Here is a 20343-nt window from a genome sequence, read left to right as displayed (position 1 = left end):
GACAATTAGACTAAGAATCTACAGAACACACCACACACTTTGCCGTGCTACATAGGAGCCTACAATCTCCCACTTACCCCCTGGAGAAGACACCAAAAATGGTCTGTACTAGGCCAGAGGCCTCCTGCTGCTTCTCTGCCACAGACCCCTCAGCCTCCAACACCTCCCATCCTAAGACCAGCTCTGGTTCTAACACTGCAGAGGACTTCTGGATTTCCTCAGATGGGATTTTCTCTATTTGTGGGCTGTCGAGGACACTAACATGAGAGGTGAACATTGAAACGAACATCCCTACAGAATCCATGCTACACACAGAAAAACACACATGCATTGGCATGCACCAAAACAACTCATCCGTCACAAATTTAGAAGGAATATCACCCTATAATATATTATCTCCATGTAACAGGTTCACAGACCCAAAGCACATCTCAGATGCAGAGTATCACGCCATGTAGTCTTAAGAGGTTTGCCAAAGCTAAAATATCTGGCTTTACAGTGGCCGTTGCAGACCAAACAAAAAACTGTTTCACTACCACTGCACTCCATGCAGAGAGCCATATGCTCAAACACTTACCCCTTATCTAGAACACACTCTGCTGGTTCTCCAGTAACCTGTTTCTTCTCTGTCTGCATACTTGTCTCTTAGAAACCAAAAAACAAAAGTATGTTGCTTTCCACTTGCAATGCGAGACACTGGAAAAAAAGATATTGCATGCCTAACCACACACGCCTTACCATTTGCCTCTATAGACTCTAGACTGTGAGGAGGGGCAGACGGGAAACCAGGAAAGCTTGCTGCCTCGAGGCAAGATGGTACCAGTGCAAGCAAAGTTTTCAGGTTTTCATCTCCAACTGCACTGCCTAGGTCAGGCTTGGAAAGCACCATATCCTCTGACCTATTATCCTTCAATGGTTTTTCCCACATTGGCTGCATAGAACTCACAGATTCTTCTCCCTGGGTTCGAGCTAATTCAGATGGCTGTCTAGAAGGTAATCCTGGTTCTCTAGATTCACTTGGACAAGCTCGCATTAGGGAAAACACGGTTTGTTCTTCTTTTGCTTTTAGTTGTGTAAAGAACGGGAACCCAGAAGTGAGACTCTCACATGGGCAAGATGGCACCAGTGACACCCTATTTTCTCTGTCTTCTGGTGACCAATCTTTGATCATTACGGTCTTATCTTTCAGCTTCTTCTCAAACAAAGGCTTCTGTTCAACGTGCCAATCTCCTGTCTGGACGTTGGCCGTCGATGGGAAACCTGGGAGACTGGAGCTTTTGGGGCAAGATCGCGTGAGATCCACACTATGAAGCTCCCTCTTAGGTTGTGGTGCAGAGCGGAAGCTAGGAATCCTGCCTTCTTCTGGGCAACATGGCACCAAAGCAACCATTGCTTTCGTTTTGCCAATGACTTTTGGGAGAATGTTTTCTTCCTCTTCCTTCTTCTTTTGCAAGTGCTCAAACATAGATTTTGGGTCAACAAGCCACTCTAATGCTGTAGCCCCATCAGTGGATGCAAAACCAGGGAGACTGGACATTTTGGGGCAAGCGAGCACAAGACTCAACATACTTAGCTCTACCTCAGCTTTGGGATGTGGTGCAGAGGGGAAGCCAGGAATACTTGCTGCAGTAGGACATGATGGTACCAGAGCCACCATTCCTTTCATTCCTTGTTTGTCTTTTTCTGATATTTCCATCAATAACTTCTGCTTCTTTTTCAGTTGCTTCTCCCATAATGGCTGATGATCTCTGGGTGGATCTGTGTGCCAATAGTTTCTGTCAGTTTGCTGATGAGATGGGAAACCTGCAATACTGGAGACTTTTGGGCAAGATGGAAGAAGGTTGACTACAGTTTGCCCCACGTAGACATCTTTGGGTTGTGGTACAGAAGGGAAACAAGAGGGGAAGCCAAGAATGATGGCTGCTTCTGGGCAACATGGCACCAAAGCAACTACTGGTTTCATTTTGTCAATGTCTTCTTTTGATTTGTCTTTTGGAAAAACATCTTCCTCCTCCTTCTTCGGCAAGTGCTCAAACACAGGCTTGGGGTCAACAAGCCACTTTAATGTTGTAGCCTCCTCACTGGAAGCTTTAGAGCAAGCAGGCAAAATAATCATCATATTGGGTTGTGGTACAGATGGGAAGCCAGGGATCCTTGCAGCGTGTGGACATGATAGCCTCAAAGGAACATTGGTTTTCATTTCCTCTTGGTCTGCTTTTGAGCTGTCAATAATGACTTTCCTCTCCTTTAGTGGTCTCTTCAACAATGGCCCCTGGTCAACAACCCACCCTGCCCACCTATCCTTCTCAATGGATGGAAAACCAGGGAGACTAGAAACTTTAGTGCAGGAGGGAACAAGATTCACACTACTTGGCCCCACCTCCGTTTTTGGATGTGGTGCAGAGGGGAAGCCAGGAAGATTTGTTGTAGTAGGACATGATGGTACCAGAGCCACCATGTGTTTCATTAGCTCTTTGTCTTCGTTTAATCTGTCCAAATGTGGAGTGGACATAAAGGCCATCCTTTTTTTCCCCTTCGGGGGCTTCTCCCAAATGGCCTCAATGTTGGTTGTACACTCCTTTACTTGACTTTCAAGAGAAGGAAATCCGAGTGTGCCAGCCAGTCTTGGGCAGGATGGCATTAGATCTGCCATGCTAGGTTCCCTCTCTAACTTGACTTCCTTGGACAGATGTGGAGACAGAAATCCCGGAATGCTGACAGTGCTTGGACAAGATGAGACCATATCTGCCATTCCTCTCACCATGTCTCTCTTCTCTTTTGATCTTTCGATAGAGAGCTCTGACCCATCCTTTCTTGGCGTCTCCCATAATATGCTATTGTCCACTGGACGGTATTCTAACTGAGCCTCTGAACAGGATGCTTGAGTGGATAGAAACCCTGGTGCACTGGCAACTCTTAGGCATGATGGCGGCAGAGAAACCATGTTTTCAGGTCTGAGGAGAGGGGAGACCATGGTCAGAGGTGATTATGAAAACCAAGAAAGCAGAGTCTTCCAGTAAGAACAAAGCCATCAAATGGAAAGTTCTAAAAATATCACACACAAACCAAAACTCACGCTCAAAAATATTATCTGACTATTCATGAAAATGACAGTTAATAACGCAACCGTATAAGAGCCGGCCAAGGTGCATAAATACCATACAATCAAATGTAAATCCTTTTTCAAAGCCTTTGCTCGCAAAATGTTATATATTCATCCAAATTAAAATGGAGAATGCAAAATATTGTAAAATATAATGAACAAGTCTTAAAGCACAAATCCTACAATGTGATTTTATTCCATTGCTGCAGGGGGCTAAATGCTCTGTTTAAGTCGTTTTAAATCCCAACCGCAAAAACGGCAATAGAAATGCAACACCATGCAGATCAACACTCCTAAACCAGCACCATGCAGATCAACACTACTAAACCAGCACCATGCAGATCAACACTCCTAAACCAGCACTATGCAGATCAACACTCCTAAACCAGCACCATGCAGATCAACACTCCTAAACCAGCACCATGCAGATCAACACTCCTCAACCAGCACCATGCAGATCAACACTCCTAAACCAGCACCATGCAGATCAACACTCCTAAACCAGCACCATGCAGATCAACACTACTAAACCAGCACCATGCAGATCAACACTACTAAACCAGCACCATGCAGATCAACACTACTAAACCAGCACCATGCAGGTCAACACTACTAAACCAGCACCATGCAGATCAACACTACTAAACCAGCACCATGCAGATCAACACTACTAAACCAGCACCATGCAGATCAACACTACTAAACCAGTACCATGCAGATCAACACTACTAAACCAGTACCATGCAGATCAACACTCCTAAACCAGCACCATGCAGATCAACACTCCTAAACCAGCACCATGCATGCAGATTACTCCTAAACCAGCACCATGCAGATCAACACTACTAAACCAGCACCATGCAGATCAACACTCCTAAACCAGCACCATGCAGATCAACACTCCTAAACCAGCACCATGCAGATCAACACTACTAAACCAGCACCATGCAGATCAACACTGCTAAACCAGCACCATGCAGATCAACACTCCTAAACCAGCACCATGCAGATCAACACTCCTAAACCAGCACCATGCAGATCAACACTACTAAACTAGCACCATGCAGATCAACACTACTAAACCAGCACCATGCAGATCAACACTACTAAACCAGCACCATGCAGATCAACACTACTAAACCAGCACCATGCAGATCAACACTCCTAAACCAGCACCATTATGGCAGGTGGTGAGGTTGAGCGCTGTGGCCCTTATACACTTACCGCATCTCATACACTTCCACCTGCCTAGCCACAGTAACCTCTTCCTTCCCAGAATGCTCTATTCCGGAGCCTGACTCTATGACTTCCTCTTCCATTTCTTCCTTACATATCATCTCCAAGTCCTCTACAACTTGACACTTTGCCAGGGCCACAACCTCACAAGTGGTCTGGCTGTGGTCTGGCTCTTTTGGCTCATTGTCAACAGTTGCTCCCATCTCATACTGCAATGTCTGTCCCACTTGGATGGGAGACTGACATGAAGGGCTGAAAAGAGAGCGACACGAAGAGAGATACTAAATAAATGAGGGAAAAGAGCACAGGGCAGGCGCCTTGCAAGAATAGTGCAAGAAGCACAGTAATGTCAGTCAGATGTGGATGAGATGGTTCAAAAGCGGCCAAACAAGAACAGCTGCACTCCTGCAGCAAATCAACACAACCCACCTATCTCTGACAGTCAAGAATAATGACATGTCTGCAGGAATGGCGAGCCACATTCTGCAGTGCAAGTGTCTGAAAACAGGGTTGAAATTCAACTGACAGGCATAGAAATGTACTTTAAAGTTTTAGAAAAACGTCATAATGCAGATTTGGAATTGTTTGCTCTCCTACTCCCACTCACTCACCCTTTTTCTAGAACGCCCACTTCCTATACCTCATATCTAGTCTCAATGCCCCCCTCCTCTTTGTGCCCCTCCAACACTGAGCCATGTCCAGATTCTTGTTTGTTCTCATTCAGCACTACTTTGGTTAGTTGAGGTTTGTAGCTAGGCTCTGTATGGCTCGCCTTCTTGCAGTCATAGATCTCCTCTGTCCACACAGATGGAGAGAAGAACCACAGAGGCGTTTGAGAATGTGTCGATGGAAAACCAGGGGCAATGGCCTCATTTGGGAAAGATGGCAACAGCCACCATTCCCTTCTTTAATTCATCATGCGCGGGAGCCAGACTTCACTGTTTCCTCTTTCAGTGTATTTTCCCAAAATGGCCTCTCCTCCACAGGCCACTGTTGAATCAGAGGATCCTCTTGACTTAGCGTTTTTGTAGATGGGATCCTTTAGACATGTGTAACCATTGGGCAAATTGGCAAAAGACTGAATCAATTAATCAATCAATCAAATGTATATATAAAGAAAGCCCTTTTTACATCAGTTGATATCACAAAGTGCTATACAGAAACCCAGTCTAAAACCCCAAACAGCAAGCAATGCAGATATAGAAGCATGATGGCTAGGAAAAACGCTCTAGAATGGCAGGAACCTATGAAGAGACCTAGAGAGGAACCAGGCTCTGAGGGGTGACCAGTCCTCTTCTGGCTGTGCCGGGTGGAGATTATAACAGAACATGGCCAAAATGTTCAAATGTTCATAGATGACCAGCACGGTCAAATAATAATAATTACAGTGGTTGTAGAGGGTGCAACAGGTCAGTACCTCAGGGGTAAATGTCAGTTGGCTTTTCATAGCCAAGCATTCAGAGTTAGAGACAGCAGGTGCGGTGGAGAGAGAGAGAGTCGAAAACAGCAGGTCTGGGACAAGGTAGCACGTCCGGTGAACAGGTCAGGGTTCCCTAGCCGCAGGCAGAACAGTTGAAACTGGAGCAGCAGCACGACCAGGTGGACTGGGGACAGCAAGGAGTCATCAGGCCAGGTAGTCCTGAGGCATGGTCCCTGAACATGTTTGACTCTTGTAGACTGACCATGTTTGGCTCTCGTGGTTCTATAATTGGATGCTGTGCTGAATGGAAACCAAGCACATATAGCTGCCATACCCTTTGCATCACCAGATCTACTGACTCCAAAAGCTGGAATCTCAATCTGTCTTTTTTTCCAGAATGGTCTTTGATCTACAGCTCACACTTCATGGGCATTAATATGGAGTTGGTCCCCCCTTTTGCTGCTATAAGAGCTTTTGCTTGTGTTGCAGAAGGGAAGCCAGGAATCCTGGCTTTCTTTGGGCAAGATGGTAACATATCTACTGTACCATGTTATTTGTAAGTTATTTTCTTCAATGGCTTCTCTAAAAGTGACATGCCAGTTAACATTATCTGATCTAATTGGCTGTTTAAGAGGGTAAACCAGAAACTCAAGCCATTAAAGGGCATGTAAGCAGAAGGTTAACCATACTCGGCTCAGATTCAGAAAGGCTTATTATCCCAACATTGGGTCATTTGGTTGGCGCTTGCCCTAGTGCAGAGGGAAAGCCAGGAATACTGTCTGCTCTTGGGCAGGGCGGTGCAAGAGACACTATTTCCTTGTTCTTTTCACTATCATGATAGACTGTGTCAACATCCTCTAAATGGACCATCAATAATTCTACATCTGTAGGTGACCTCTTAAACAGAGACTTAATATCTACTGACCTGTCTATTGCCTTTGTTTGGTCTGTGGTTGGCAATCCAGGAACTCTAGATACCCTTGGGCAAGTTGGCATTATGTATGTATGCTTGGCACAACCTGGGCTTTGGGCCTTGGAACAGATGGAAAACTGGGAAAAGTACTCTCACTTAGACAAGATGTGACAAGTTCTACCATACGTTTCAACATCTCGAATACACCTTGTCTAAAGCAACTGATGGAGAAAGCCCTATAACTGTCTTCTCATCATGTGATCTCTCCCATAGCAGCTTCTTATCTACAGCCCAGCTTACAGTCTCAGCCCCTTCAGTCTTCTTTGGTTTCCTGGAGGCCAAACCGGGTACACTGGATACCCTTGTGCAAGTTGGCGCTAGATTCCCCGTACTTGATTCCATTTGTTTTTCAAGCCTTTCTGTTTTGGGTTGTTGTGCTGGTCTTTCTGTTTTGGGTGGTGGTGCCGAGGGGAACCCAGGAACACTGGCTACCCTTGGATAACTTAGCAACAGGGCAGCCATATGTTCCGTTACTTTCTGGTCCTCATCCAATCTTTCAGGAGCAGTGGTGATTATTGGGGTTCCTTTCAGTGGCTTCTCCCATAATGGGCTTTTATTAATGGGCCATTCTTCAGGTCAAGCCTTAAGTCTGTTCTTAATCAATACGGCTGGGAAACCAGGAAAACTGCACACTCTTGGACAAGATGGCAGCAAGGCAGCCATACTTTTAGTTCTAAAGGAACAGGGGACAACAAGGAAATATCCCAGAAAATGGTGCCAATGTAGTTCCCAAAACATGCTATTGTATTTAAATAACTAGTGGGAAAAGCCCTTAATATTTATTGAAATGCAAACCTACATTAGTATTACATGTCTTCAGGACATGCTTACATCTTTTAGAACTAGTTTAATGAGAGTGACACATTGAGGAACATGGGTGTGTAGTGACTGTGCACCATGCCACACCCCCAGTCCATGGGTACCACTTGTTATTTTGAAACCTCTTGAACATCTTGTACCCTCTTGTTCTTTTGGGAGAATCTTTAGGAGTGTCTTTCTTAGGGACCAAGTGTCAGACCCTTTTGGCAGCACGCTCTGATATCCAATGGCTACCGCCACAATCTGTTCAGGCTCTGGTTTTGGCATAATGGTGTCCCTATCTACATGGACATCTTGATCAAGTGACTCATTGTTCTGTCATGTGACTTCATGGCTGTGGGCTCAGGTAAGCCAGGCCCTTGTATGGGTGCAGAAGGAAGAGGTTGTTGGGGGTGTTGGAACTGGGAGTGCCCTGGTTGACCTCCCCTCTCCCTAACTCTTTGCTTTTTACAGTTATGGCATCTCAAAATATTGGAGTCCCGGAACAGAGGGTGCCTCTGGGGCTAAAGGGTAAGAGAGGGGTCATGCTCTCAGGTCTGAGGGACAAAAAATCAAGGTCAGAGTTCAGAGCTCAAGGGTGGGGGAGCTTGTATCTCGATGGCAACAATGCAGACAAAAAAACAGGCAAGGTTGCCCATCTCAAGCACGGTCAGAGACCCTTCTATGGGGTGCTACTGTAAGAAGAGCTTTGCTAAGGATCTTACATGAATTCTTTGGCATGCTACCTGAGGTAGCGTACTACTAGACTGCACACAGAGTAGCCAACCAGCAAGCGTTCAGTAAAAAGAAGCCCATCGTGTAAGACCATCCCTGGGTCAAGATGAGCAGTGATTTGATATGTATTGCAACAGTATTGCAGCTTGAGGAAACTTGACACACTATCGGTCTGCCAACTGGAAACTTATACAATCATTTTGGTTTCCAGTAGTTTTCAATGAATCACAAGGCAAGTCAGTTAAGAACAAATTCTTATTTACAATGATGGCCTACCGGGGGACAGTGGGTTAACTGCCTTGTTCAGGGGCAGAATGACAGATTTTTACCTTGTCACCTTGTCGGGTATTCGATCCAGCGACCTTTCGAATACGTTGTTACGTTGTTACAGTGACCATGCATCCTGAGTATGAAAGAATATGTAGTTCTATCTTGTGCCACAGCGAACAAGTGGTTATAATTACAACTTTTATGAAACCTGCCATTCTTCCAACAATTTAGGAAAAACTCCTTCATACAGTTATCCATGACAGTATATCTATGTCACCATTATAAACTAATAAGACACATCTATACTGCCCCTGATATTCCATGATATGCTGTAGCACACATGTTTTAGGCCTACTTCAAGTTAGTAGGAAGGTGAAATTCACAAATTAAGGATAAATGAACACACTTTTTTTTCTTTCAAAGTGTCATCTTCTGTCGTTGTCTTACAAACTTCCATCATGCAAAGGTTAAAACCAATCCAGTCATTCCAAGCAGAAATAATGATCACTGCCACTAATAGCAGGGTAGCCTAGTGGTTAGAGCGTTGGACTAGTAACCGGAAGGTTGCAAGTTCAAATCCCCGAGCTGAGAAGGTACAAATCTGTCGTTCTGCCCCTGAACAGGCAGTTAACACACTGTTCCTAGGCCGTCATTGAAAATAAGAATTTGTTCTTAACTGACTTGCCTAGTAAAATAAAAAAAATAAAACAACATCACCAAAGCAACGTGCATGTCGGTATAAAGGGATCGGGAGACAGGCGCAGGAATACGTAATAGGGGTTTTTATTTACCCAAATTACAGCGTGCCGTGTAGAGGCACGGGGATCGAAGACCAAACAAACACGTATACAAAACACATGGTTGAAATCTATACAAAAGTGCGAGGAGTACCTCAAATAAATACACCAGGGTGAGACCCGTAATCATCTGCGCAATACATGTGGCCCGAACGCCAAAACAACACAGCACAGGTACTCACACGACCAACGGACATAGGAACAATAATCAACAGCCCAATGGAAACCAAAGGGCACATTTACACAATTACAATCGGGGAAATGGGGACCAGGTGTGCGTAATGACACAGTTCCAGAGGGATCCGTGACAGCACGCTTCAATGGGGCAGATGTTTGTGAGTTGTTGTGATTCTGGATGGCCAGACAGCTAGCAACAATGACACGAAGCTGCCATGTGGGGAATCGTCAGAGGCTCGTTTCAGCTAGTTTCATCTTGTTCTTGATACCATGTCTTGTTTTGAGATGTTTTGATTAATTTAATTTTATTGCTTAAATTCGCTAGCTAGCTAACCAATAACTGTAATTATGTATTTGAGAGACAACACGTGCTCATTGTGCAAATGTATTTATGTTTTCAATAAACATTGGAGATGAAATATAGTTTACATGTTATCAACATTCCAAGCCAACCCCGTCTGTTTTGCCCCATAGTTGCGCACAGGTCGGATTTGTTGCTAAACAACCACAGGTCGGTTTTGTTGCTAGACAACCACAGGTCGGTTTTGTTGCTAGACAACCAAACAGTCTATAGCTGTACAACCTTTGAATTTACTCACCCTGCCATTGCCTGGACAACCTCCACTCCAAACATTGAGAATGCCTCCTGCCTTCTCTCATGGACTGTTGTCCCAAAGGGCTTAGCCAATGGGTCAAGTGTGGATGTTGATGGGTCTGGCCTCTGACTGGCAATACTGATCATTCCAGCAGTGTGGTCTAGAGGGGATAACAGTGGAGGACATCATGAAGCTGAAGTCAACCCTGATGATACACCAGCTACAGTTGAAGTCGGAAGTTTACATACACCTTAGCCAAGTACATTTAAACTCAGTTTTTCCACAATTCCTTACATTTAATCCAAGTAAAAATTCCCTGTCTTAGGTCAGTTAGGATCATCACTTCATCTTAAGAATGTGAAATGTCAGAATAATAGTAAGAGAGAATGATATACTTCAGCTTTTATTTCTTTCATCACATTCCCAGTGGGTCAGAAGTTTACATCCACTCAATTAGTATTTGGTAGCATTGCCTTTCAATTGTTTAACTTGGATCAAACGTTTCGGGAAGCCTTCCACAAGCTTCCCACAATAAGTTGGGTGAATTTTGGCCCATTCCTCCTGACAAAGCTGGTGTAACTGAGTCAGGTTTGTAGGCCTCCTTGCTCGCACACATTTTTTCAGTTCTGCCCACACATTTTCTATAGGATTGAGGTCAGGGCTTTGTGATGGCCACTCCAATACCTTGACTTCATTGTCCTAAAGTCATTTTGCCACAACTTTGGAAGTATGCTTGGGGTCATTGTCCATTTGGAAGACCCATTTGCGACCAAGCTTAGGATTCCTGACTGATGTCTTGATGTTGCTTCAATATATCCACATAATTTTCCTGCCTCATGATGCCATCTATTTGTGAAGTGCACCAGTCCCTCTTGCAGCAAAGCACGCACACAACATGATGCTGCACCCCCATGCTTCACGGGTGGGATAGTGTTTTTTCGGCTTGCAAGCCTCCCCCTTTTTCCTCCAAACATAACTATGGTCATTATGGCCAAACAGTTCTATTTTTGTCCAGAGGACATTTCTCCAAAAAGTACGATATTTGTCCCCATGTGCAGTTGCAAACCGTAGTCTTGCTTTTTTATTAGCGGTTTTGGAGCAGTAGCTTCTTCCTTGCTGAGCGGCCTATCAGGTTATGTCGATATAGGGTTTTTGATACTTTTGTACCTGTTTCCTCCAGCATCTTCACAGGGTCCTTTGGTGTTGTTCTGGGATTGATTTGCACTTTTCGGCACCAAAGTATGTTCATCTCTAGGAGACAGAATGCTTCTCTATCCTGAGCGGTTTGACACGGCTGCGTGGTCCCATGGTCTTTATACTTGCGTACTATTGTTCGTACAGATGAACGTGGTACCTTCAGGCGTTTGGAAATTGCTCCCAAGGATGAAAGACTTGTGGTGGTCTACAATTTTTTTTCTGAGGTCTTGGCTGATTTCTTTTGATTTTCCCATGATGTCAAGCAAAGAGGCACTGAGATTGAAGGTAGGCCTTGAAATACATCCACAGGTACACCTCCAATTGACTCAAATTATGTCAATTAGCCTATCAGAAGCTTCTAAAGCCATGAAATCATTTTCTGGAATTTTCCAAGCTGTTTAAAGGCACAGTAAACTTAATGTATATAAACTTCTGACCCACTGGAATTGTGATACAGTGAATTATAAGTGAAATAATCTGTCTGTAAACAATTGTTGGTCAAATTACTTGAGTCATGGACAAAGTAGATGTCCTAACCGACTTGCCAAAACTATAGTTTGATAACAAGAAATATTGGTATTGGTATAAAAGATGAGTAAATAAATGGGAAAATTAAGTTTTAAGTTGATCTACGTTTCATATGAAATATATTATTCCTGTCCATGTTGCTCATTGCTCACCATTGCTCCAGTGTCTCATACCCCTATCTGTTGCCAAGCAACATTGCTTAGCAATATTGCCACAAAAAATTGCTAGTATATCATAGCCTTTTTAACACTGTGCCCTATAAATTTGAAGTTTTGAGCAAAGTTAAGCACACAGATCTCAAGTTAGGATTTGGCCCTGTTGTATAGATTTGGGGATGTTCCTAACAGGCATTGTGTTTGCATTAGGTCTTACTCACTGGGAGTTGTGGCAGTGCTGTATTCCTCCTCTGTCAGAGTGCTCAACTGCCTCTGAAACTCTAGAAGGGGACAGACAGGACCTGGTTAGACACGATTATCTGAACGAGAGAGTTGGCTTGGCAACCGGCTTGACACCTGTGAAGTGACCAATGAATGAAGGAAACATAAAATGCTAACATACAATTCTTACATTCAACTAGAATTGGCAAGAGACTGTTACAACCAAAACAACTAGCCAGGAGCCAGGTGTTCTCATGTGAAGTCTGAGAAGGGAATACATGTTTTCATCATAACATTCTGCCATGTATTTCCCTCATTACTAAACGTAAGGACTTTGTCAGTGATTGCCTTCTCTGTCTGTTGCCTCAGGTTGTATACCTGTCTCTTGGACAGACAGGGGAGTAGTGACTGGTACTGGGAGGGGGGAATTGGGGACTTGAGTCTGAGTGGGCTGGCCAGGAGAGAGCCCAGGAGGAGGAGCAGGATAGGGAGTGAGAGGAGAGGGTGAGGGGGGAGTGCCGGAGGAGGGCAGAGAAAAAATAGTAGGGCACAGGGAAGACAAAGAAGGAAAGGAAAGGACAAGGGAGAAAAGAGGGAGTAGAGGAAAGAATTTGATTCATAAACGTATCAACCAGTTGCGATCATAGTATAATTTTGTAGACTGGTTAGACAAGCATTTGTCCAATGTCAATGCTTGGGGCTGAGTCTATCTTTGAGATCTATACCTGACTGGGGGACAGTGGCAGAAGTGGGATCTGCAGCACATGGAGAAGCACCAATAGCATCAGGGGAGGAACCAGGAGCGGGGTCACAACATGGGGCAACAGGGGAGAGGAGAGGTGAAATGAGAGGGAGGTGAGGAGACAGGGAGGTGAGGAGAGAAGGAGGTGAAGGAAGGGGAGAGGGTGGTGAAGGGAGAGGAGACTGCGACATGGGAGAAGGGGACACATCAAGGGAGAAGGACACGGAGGGACACAAAGCAGGATTACATGTTGCCATGCTCTGCTTTGTCTGCTCCAGGGGCACCAGCTCTACTGGTTCAGGGGGAGAGGGGTGCAGAAATTTGGCCTGGCTGGGCCAGAGGGGCCTGGGTTTTGGGCGGCATCCATTCACTCTGCCAAGGAACTGTGAGGGAGGGATGAGCAGGGGTAGAACAGAGGGAGGGATGAGCAGGGGTAGGAGGGAGGGATGAGAAGGGGAAGAATGGGGGAGGGAAAGGTAACAAGGGATTAAAATAAGGCACAAGTTTGAGAAAAAGAGGAACAGGAGAGAGGATGTGAGGGAGAAATAGAGGGATGTGAGAGAGAAATAGAGGGATGTGAGGGAGAAATAGATGTGAGGGAGAAAGAGGGATGTGAGGGAGAAATAGAGGGATGTGAGGGAGAAATAGAGGGGGTGAGGGAGAAAGAGGGATTGTATATGGGTGGTTAGAGAAGAAAAGGAATTAAGATTGGAATAAAGAGAGAGAAAGAGATACAATTGGAATAAAGAGAGAGAAAGAGAGAAGATTGGAATAAAGAGAGAAGATTGGAATAAAGAGAGAAGATTGGAATAAAGAGAGAAAGAGATACAATTGGAATAAAGAGAGAGAAAGAGAGAAGATTGGAATAAAGAGAGAAGATTGGAATAAAGAGAGAAGATTGGAATAAAGAGAGAAAGAGATACAATTGGAATAAAGAGAGAAGATTGGAATAAAGAGAGAAAGAGAGAGAAGATTGGAATAAAGAGAGAGAAAGAGAGATACGATTGGAATAAAGAGAGATACGATTGGAATAAAGAGAGAAGATTGGAATAAAGAGAGAAGATTGGAATAAAGAGAGAAGATTGGAATAAAGAGAGAGAAAGAGAGATACGATTGGAATAAAGAGAGATACGATTGGAATAAAGAGATAAGATTGGAATAAAGAGAGAAGATTGGAATAAAGAGAGAGAAAGAGAGAGAGATAAGATTGGAATAAAGAGAGTAAGAGATAAGATTGGAATAAAGAGAGATACGATTGGAATAAAGAGAGAAGATTGGAATAAAGAGAGAAGATTGGAATAAAGAGAGAAGATTGGAATAAAGAGAGAGAAAGAGAGATACGATTGGAATAAAGAGAGATACGATTGGAATAAAGAGAGAAGATTGGAATAAAGAGAGAAGATTGGAATAAAGAGAGAAGATTGGAATAAAGAGAGAAGATTGGAATAAAGAGAGAGAAAGAGAGATACGATTGGAATAAAGAGAGATACGATTGGAATAAAGAGAGAAGATTGGAATAAAGAGAGAAGATTGGAATAAAGAGAGAAGATTGGAATAAAGAGAGAGAAAGAGAGATACGATTGGAATAAAGAGAGATACGATTGGAATAAAGAGATAAGATTGGAATAAAGAGAGAAGATTGGAATAAAGAGAGAGAAAGAGAGAGAGAGAAGATTGGAATAAAGAGAGAGAAAGAGAGAGAGATAAGATTGGAATAAAGAGAGAGAAAGAGAGAGAGAGAAGATTGGAATAAAGAGAGAGAAAGAGAGAAAGATTGGAATAAAGAGAGAAAAAGAGAGAGAGATAAGATTGGAATAAAGAGAGAGAAAGAGAGAGAGATAAGATTGGAATAAAGAGAGAGAAAGAGAGAGAGAGAAGATTGGAATAAAGAGAGAGAAAGAGAGAGAGAAGATTGGAATAAAGAGAGAGAAAGAGAGAGAGAGAAGATTGGAATAAAGAGAGAGAAAGAGAGAGAGATAAGATTGGAATAAAGAGAGAGAAAGAGAGAGAGATAAGATTGGAATAAAGAGAAAGAAAGAGATGAGATTGGAATTTTAAAAAATTACAACTACGGACAAATTCCTTGAAACTACCCCATAATTTTTTCCCCATGCAGTACCTGTCTGTGGAATATCAGAGAAAGAGGGATGTGGAAGAACGGATGGGTAAGAGGGGGAAGAGGAGAGAGGAGAGGTGGAGGAATGACTAGTGATGGAGGCTGTGAGGGGTCTTGATGGAGAGACGGTGGAGAGACCCGGAGCCATGTGGCCCTCAGAAAGACTGTCAGGGTCCAGACCCGGGTCACTCTGGAAGCCAGTAAAATAGCAAGCGTTAATTAAACTTCTAGGGAGTCAAATTGAACACTATTTTGGGGTTTATATGGTCCCAACCCTATTTTGTGTTAAAAGTACTCTGGTCATGGTGTTGATATTTTTGGAGTCAAAACGACACTAAATGGTATAAACATCCAACTCTCAGAAAGTTTCTTAAATTTAACTCCAATTGCCATGTTACTGTTTTCCCTGTCATTTTCCCTTGCCTTTTTACACTTTTGTGTTGTTTTTCATAAAAAATCAACTACAGCAAAGTACATTTGTGTTTCAGTTGACTTCCTTTGTGTTATAAGGGTGGTTTGCAATGTGATATCCAATCTGTGTTGGATATCCATCACTTTTCCATCACTCACATCTTGCATTTAAAATGCCGGAGAGTAGGTTAGAATATATACTACAAGAAGACGACCTCCACCAACAACTAACGGTTGCTATGAATCCAATCACTTAGAGATTTGATTAGTTTAGAAAAATTTAAGTTTCTTATCCTTGTGGAGCTCAAGATAAAAAACAATCAATGCACATGCGAAAACACAGATATTGAAACAAACCTGCAACAGAGCATTCTGGGAAATATGCCAACATCTGTGGATAACGTCATAGATTTACTAGTACTCCGACCAGTACGGAGAAAATACAGGAAATACATCGTCATTAAGCTTGGCTAAATGTTCTCAAAAAAATAACATGCTTTCTCTTAAAACTAGCCTAAATAAAGTAAAGCACTCAACAACTAAACTACTCCACATAGAAATCCAGCAAAGAAGCATTCCTCTAGTGTGTCCAAAAATCTCCCTGAACAGCCCTATTAACTGCGACCTCACTTCCCTAGCAACAGTCGTGACAGGAAGTAAATGGACCAACACCAGAAACCATAAAATATGTCACCGCTTTGATGAACAAATTCACTGCGAGTTAGGACAGTTGCTATGGAAATGAGGCAGTCGCCCCTGGCAACCTCGGCAATAAAACTTTCAACGGCTAGCATTTCGGTCCGTGGAGAAAAAAATTATTCCAGGCCTGTGTATGTCTCAAGGTAATTCAGCACATTCAGGACATTCAGTTCATTCGTCCAGGAATCTGTCGACGTGTTTTTCTCAATCTTGCTGTGGCTAAACTGTTTTCAACAGCAGGGGGTGCCTCAGACCATAGACAGTTACATTATATAACAAGTCTGAGGCCCCTTTAATGTCTGCCCATGAGTCAGAATTCCCAAACAACAAATGCCGCTCTCAATTTCTCAGAACTCTCTCTTCTCTTTAAAGCAATCAACCTTTAATCATGTATCAAATGTCAAACAAATATTCTACCTGATGTACTAGTTAACGCTATGCACAGAATCAAACATGCGGGTATTCACTCCTTGAATAAAAGCTGCAACTTGACTATTTACTTATTACAATAGGTGCGGTCTGTGATTCAAAATCACAGTGATAAGACCGTGAGTCAGTCAGTCTGTTTGCCAGTACCGGAGCCAGCGGCGGGCTGGAAGATTTCTGCCAGTGCAGGTGGGTAGGAGCAGACAAAGGCTGGCACTTGGTAGGCATAGGGGGAGGGTCGTGCCGGGTGAGTGGTGCCCTCGGGGTCGGTGTTGACTCGGGAGCGGGAGGCAGGGGCGGGGCAGAGGGGTCGAGGGGTACGGGCAGAGGGGGGTGTGACAGGAGTGAGATGGTAGAGACAGTGCTAAATGAGCTACTCCAATCTATCTCACTGGCAGCTGGGTGAAAGAGATGAGGGTGGGGTAAGAGGAGAGATGATGGGCAGAAAGAGGGAGGCGGGTCAGAGATGAGGGCAGAAAGGGGAGGTGGGGTCAGGAAAGGGAAGGGGAGGTGATGGGCAGAAAGAGGGAGGGGGGTCAGAGATGAGGGGTGATGGGGTGGAAGAAGGGGGGGTGGGAGAGGTGATGGGCAGAAAGAGGGATGGGGGGGTGAAGAGGTGATGGAGGTGATGGGGTGGGGGTGGGAGAAGAGGTGATGGGGTGGGAGAAGAGGTGATGGGGGGGTGGGAGAAGAGGTGATGGGGTGGGAGAAGAGGTGATGGGGTGGGAGAAGAGGTAATGGGGTGGGAGAAGAGGTAATGGGGTGGGAGAAGATGGGGTGGGAGAAGAGGTGATGGGGTGGGAGAAGAGGTGATGGGGTGGGAGAAGAGGTGATGGGGTGGGAGAAGAGGTGATGGGGTGGGAGAGAAGGGGTGGGAGAAGAGGTGATGGGGGTGGGAGAAGAGGTGATGGGGTGGGAGAAGAGGTGATGGGGTGGGAGAAGATGTGGAGCAGCAGATAGGAAGGAGGACAGATGCAGGAGAGAACAGAAGAGAAAGTAGAGACAAAGTGTTGTAGAGATATACAGGTATCAAAGACATTAAAAGAGGTGAAATGCAGTTGAGGAAGAGGGTTCCAGAGAAAAGAGAAGAGGGAAAATGAGAACAGCAGGGAAGGGGAAGTGAGAAAAGGAAAGAGAGGAAGAATGAAAGTAGATAAGAAATGGATAGGGATAGTACTCAGATACTCATCCCAGACTTTCAAACGGTACAGTTGCTCAAATAAATGTTCTCTCACTGTAACTCTTCATTATAAATGACTACATTAGGAATCCATATTGTTTAACTATAAAGATTAACACGTAACAGATTCCATCACTTCAAACAGTTATTGAAACGACTTCTAATTTGTTTACTTACACTAGCGTTCAAAAGTTTGGGGTCACTTAGAAATGTCCTTGTTTTTGAAAGAAAAGCATGTTTTAGTCTGTTAAAATAACATCAAATTGATAAGAAATACAGTGTAGACATTGTTAATGTTGGAAATGACTATTGTAGCTGGAAACTGCTGATTTTTAATGGAATATCTACATAGGTGTACAGAGGCCCATTATCAGCAACCATCACTCCTATGTTCTAATGGCACATTGTGTTAGCTAATCCAAGTTTATCATTTTAAACGGCTAATTGATCATTAGAAAACCATTTGGCCATTATGTTAACACCGCTGAAAACTGTTGTTCTGATTAAAGAAGCAAATCAACTGGCCTTCTTTAGACTAGTTGAGTATCTGGAGCATCAGCATTTGTGGGTTTGATTACAGGCTCAAAATTGCCAGTAACAAAGAACTTTCTTCTTAAACTCGTCAGTCTATTCTTGTTCTGAGAAATGAAGGCTATTCCATGCGAGAAATTGCCAAGAAACTGAAAATCTCGTACAACGCTGTGTACTACTCCCTTCACAGAACAGCATAAACTGGCTCTAACCAGAATAGAAAGAGCAGTGAGTGGAAGGCCCTAGTGCACAACTGAGCAAGAGGACAATTACATTAGAGTGTCTAGTTTGAGAAACAGACGCCTCACAAGTCCTCAACTGGCAGCTTCATTAAATAGTATGCGCAAAACACCAGTCTCAACGTCAACAGTGAAGAGGCGATTCCGGGATGCTGGCCTTCTAGGCAGAGTTACAAAGAAAAAGCCATATCTCAGACTGGCCAATAAAAATAAAAGATTAAGATGGGCAAATGAGCACAGACACTGGACAGAGGAAGATTGGAAAAAAGTGTTATGGACAGACAAGTTTGAGGTACATGTACTGCCTTGCAGAGAGTATCTGATTTAATGATTTAACATGAGAATGTAATGAGGTAAACAACTTCATTTGACACCTCATTGGCTAATATCCTTTGGGTTTAATAAATATGATTAATCAAACCATACAAATTATGTGAATAATTTGATGATCAATATTTAGATAAATGCTTATAACACATAAATATTAACATTTCAAATGAGGGATGGGATGTTATATAGGAGGAGAGGGGATAGGACCAGAGCCAGGGAAAAGATCCAATCAGGATTCATAGGAGGCGGGAGCAGGGGCAGAAACAGGAAGTTACCTGTGGGCTCTGGGTCAATCACACCTGATCATGTATTGTTCTCGTGGGTGCTTTCAGAGTTGAAGGGAAGGGAAGGGAAGGGAAGGGAAGGGAAGGGAAGGGAAGGGAAGGGGAGGGGGGGGGGGAGGGGAGGGGAGGGGGGGGGGGGAGGGGAGGGGAGGGGAGGGGAGGGGAAGGAAAAGGAAAATATTAAAGAAAAGAAAAGGAAGGAAAGGATATTGATTTATTATGGAAAGGGAAGCTTGGCGTGGAAAGAGATTTGGCGTGGAAAGAGATTTGTTTGGCATTCATACATTCGAAAGGGAAAATGTATAGGAGGGCAATTGTGAGTTCCTACTGGGCAACCGTAGTTGAGACATTACGTGTGAGGCTGGAGAGTGGAGCAATATGCCATGCAGGTGTATTGAGCAATGTTTTCAAACATTAAACACTTCAAATCTGTCACACCTCAGAAGGCTGGCAAACATATGCAAAGTAAGTATCTCCTATGGCAGTTTTGTTTACCTGTGAGATTGAGTGGATAAGTGGGCATTTGTTTTCCGGTGTGCATGCAGGGTTAGTACTGTACAAAGCTACTGTGTTTATCAGTGTCAAGACCAGAGCATTTTGAGTGTCTCGGTCTCATACACATTCTTCTCCATCTTGACTCGATCCTGGAACGCGAGAGCGGATGACTTGTCATTTGTGTCGAGACCCATACCTGTGACGGGAGTGGCGGGGCCCATGCCGGCTCCGATGCTGACCCTCCTCTCGCCCTCCTCCTCGTCACTATCGTTGAAGTCGTCCAGGTTGCCGATGTCACTCTGCTTCAGGCTCATCAGACTGGCCAGACTCTGCATGTCCTCATCTCTGTTGGATTACAAAGGAAGAAGCCTTGTATTATAACTTGTCCAGAAACAGTAATACTGTTTAATTGACTGTATATGACTAATCACTAAACACCATTAACTGACTATAACATTACAGGTCAGTAATAAACTCAAAAGGTTATACCTCATCACAAAGCTTTGTTTTTTTAACGGTAAGCTTTGTTGAGAGACCGTTGACTCAAGGCCTTTTCTACTTCACATAATGTGGTAAACCATTTAGTATCTCTATCTCTGTCTACTTGACATAATACGGTCAGCATTTTAGTAGCCGAGGGACTCGACATAATACGGTCAGCATTTTAGTAGCCGAGGGACTCG

The 20343-nt window shown here is 43.8% G+C and overlaps 1 protein-coding gene across 9 annotated transcripts in view; it reads right to left on the bottom strand.

The window, feature by feature from the left end:
• LOC112214800 (EH domain-binding protein 1-like protein 1) overlaps positions 1 to 20343 on the bottom strand; it is a 59977-nt gene that overhangs the window by 19871 nt on the left and 19763 nt on the right. For 7 of the 9 annotated variants that reach the window (XR_002948155.2, XR_002948156.2, XR_006078956.1 and 4 more), the window contains exons 6-12: positions 19857 to 20005; positions 12207 to 12266; positions 10109 to 10265; positions 4328 to 4591; positions 739 to 2954; positions 578 to 644; positions 78 to 257 (exon numbers count right to left, since the gene is read on the bottom strand). Coding sequence is in view for 6 of the 9 variants with exons in the window: in XM_042298411.1 (XP_042154345.1) it covers positions 78 to 257; positions 578 to 644; positions 739 to 2954; positions 4328 to 4591; positions 10109 to 10265; positions 12207 to 12266; positions 19857 to 20005 (3093 nt within the window). In the remaining 3 variants the exon portion in view is untranslated. The remainder of the gene's footprint in view (positions 1 to 77; positions 258 to 577; positions 645 to 738; positions 2955 to 4327; positions 4592 to 10108; positions 10266 to 12206; positions 12267 to 19856; positions 20006 to 20343) is intronic. The other 2 variants (XM_024373827.2, XM_024373830.2) reach the window with 2 other exon arrangements.

This window comes from Oncorhynchus tshawytscha, linkage group LG15 (genome assembly GCF_018296145.1).
Source record: "Oncorhynchus tshawytscha isolate Ot180627B linkage group LG15, Otsh_v2.0, whole genome shotgun sequence".
NCBI classification, from domain to species: Eukaryota; Metazoa; Chordata; class Actinopteri; order Salmoniformes; family Salmonidae; genus Oncorhynchus; species Oncorhynchus tshawytscha.
Note: the sequence above shows the minus strand (reverse complement) of the source record. Positions and strands in the feature narration are given on the sequence as shown.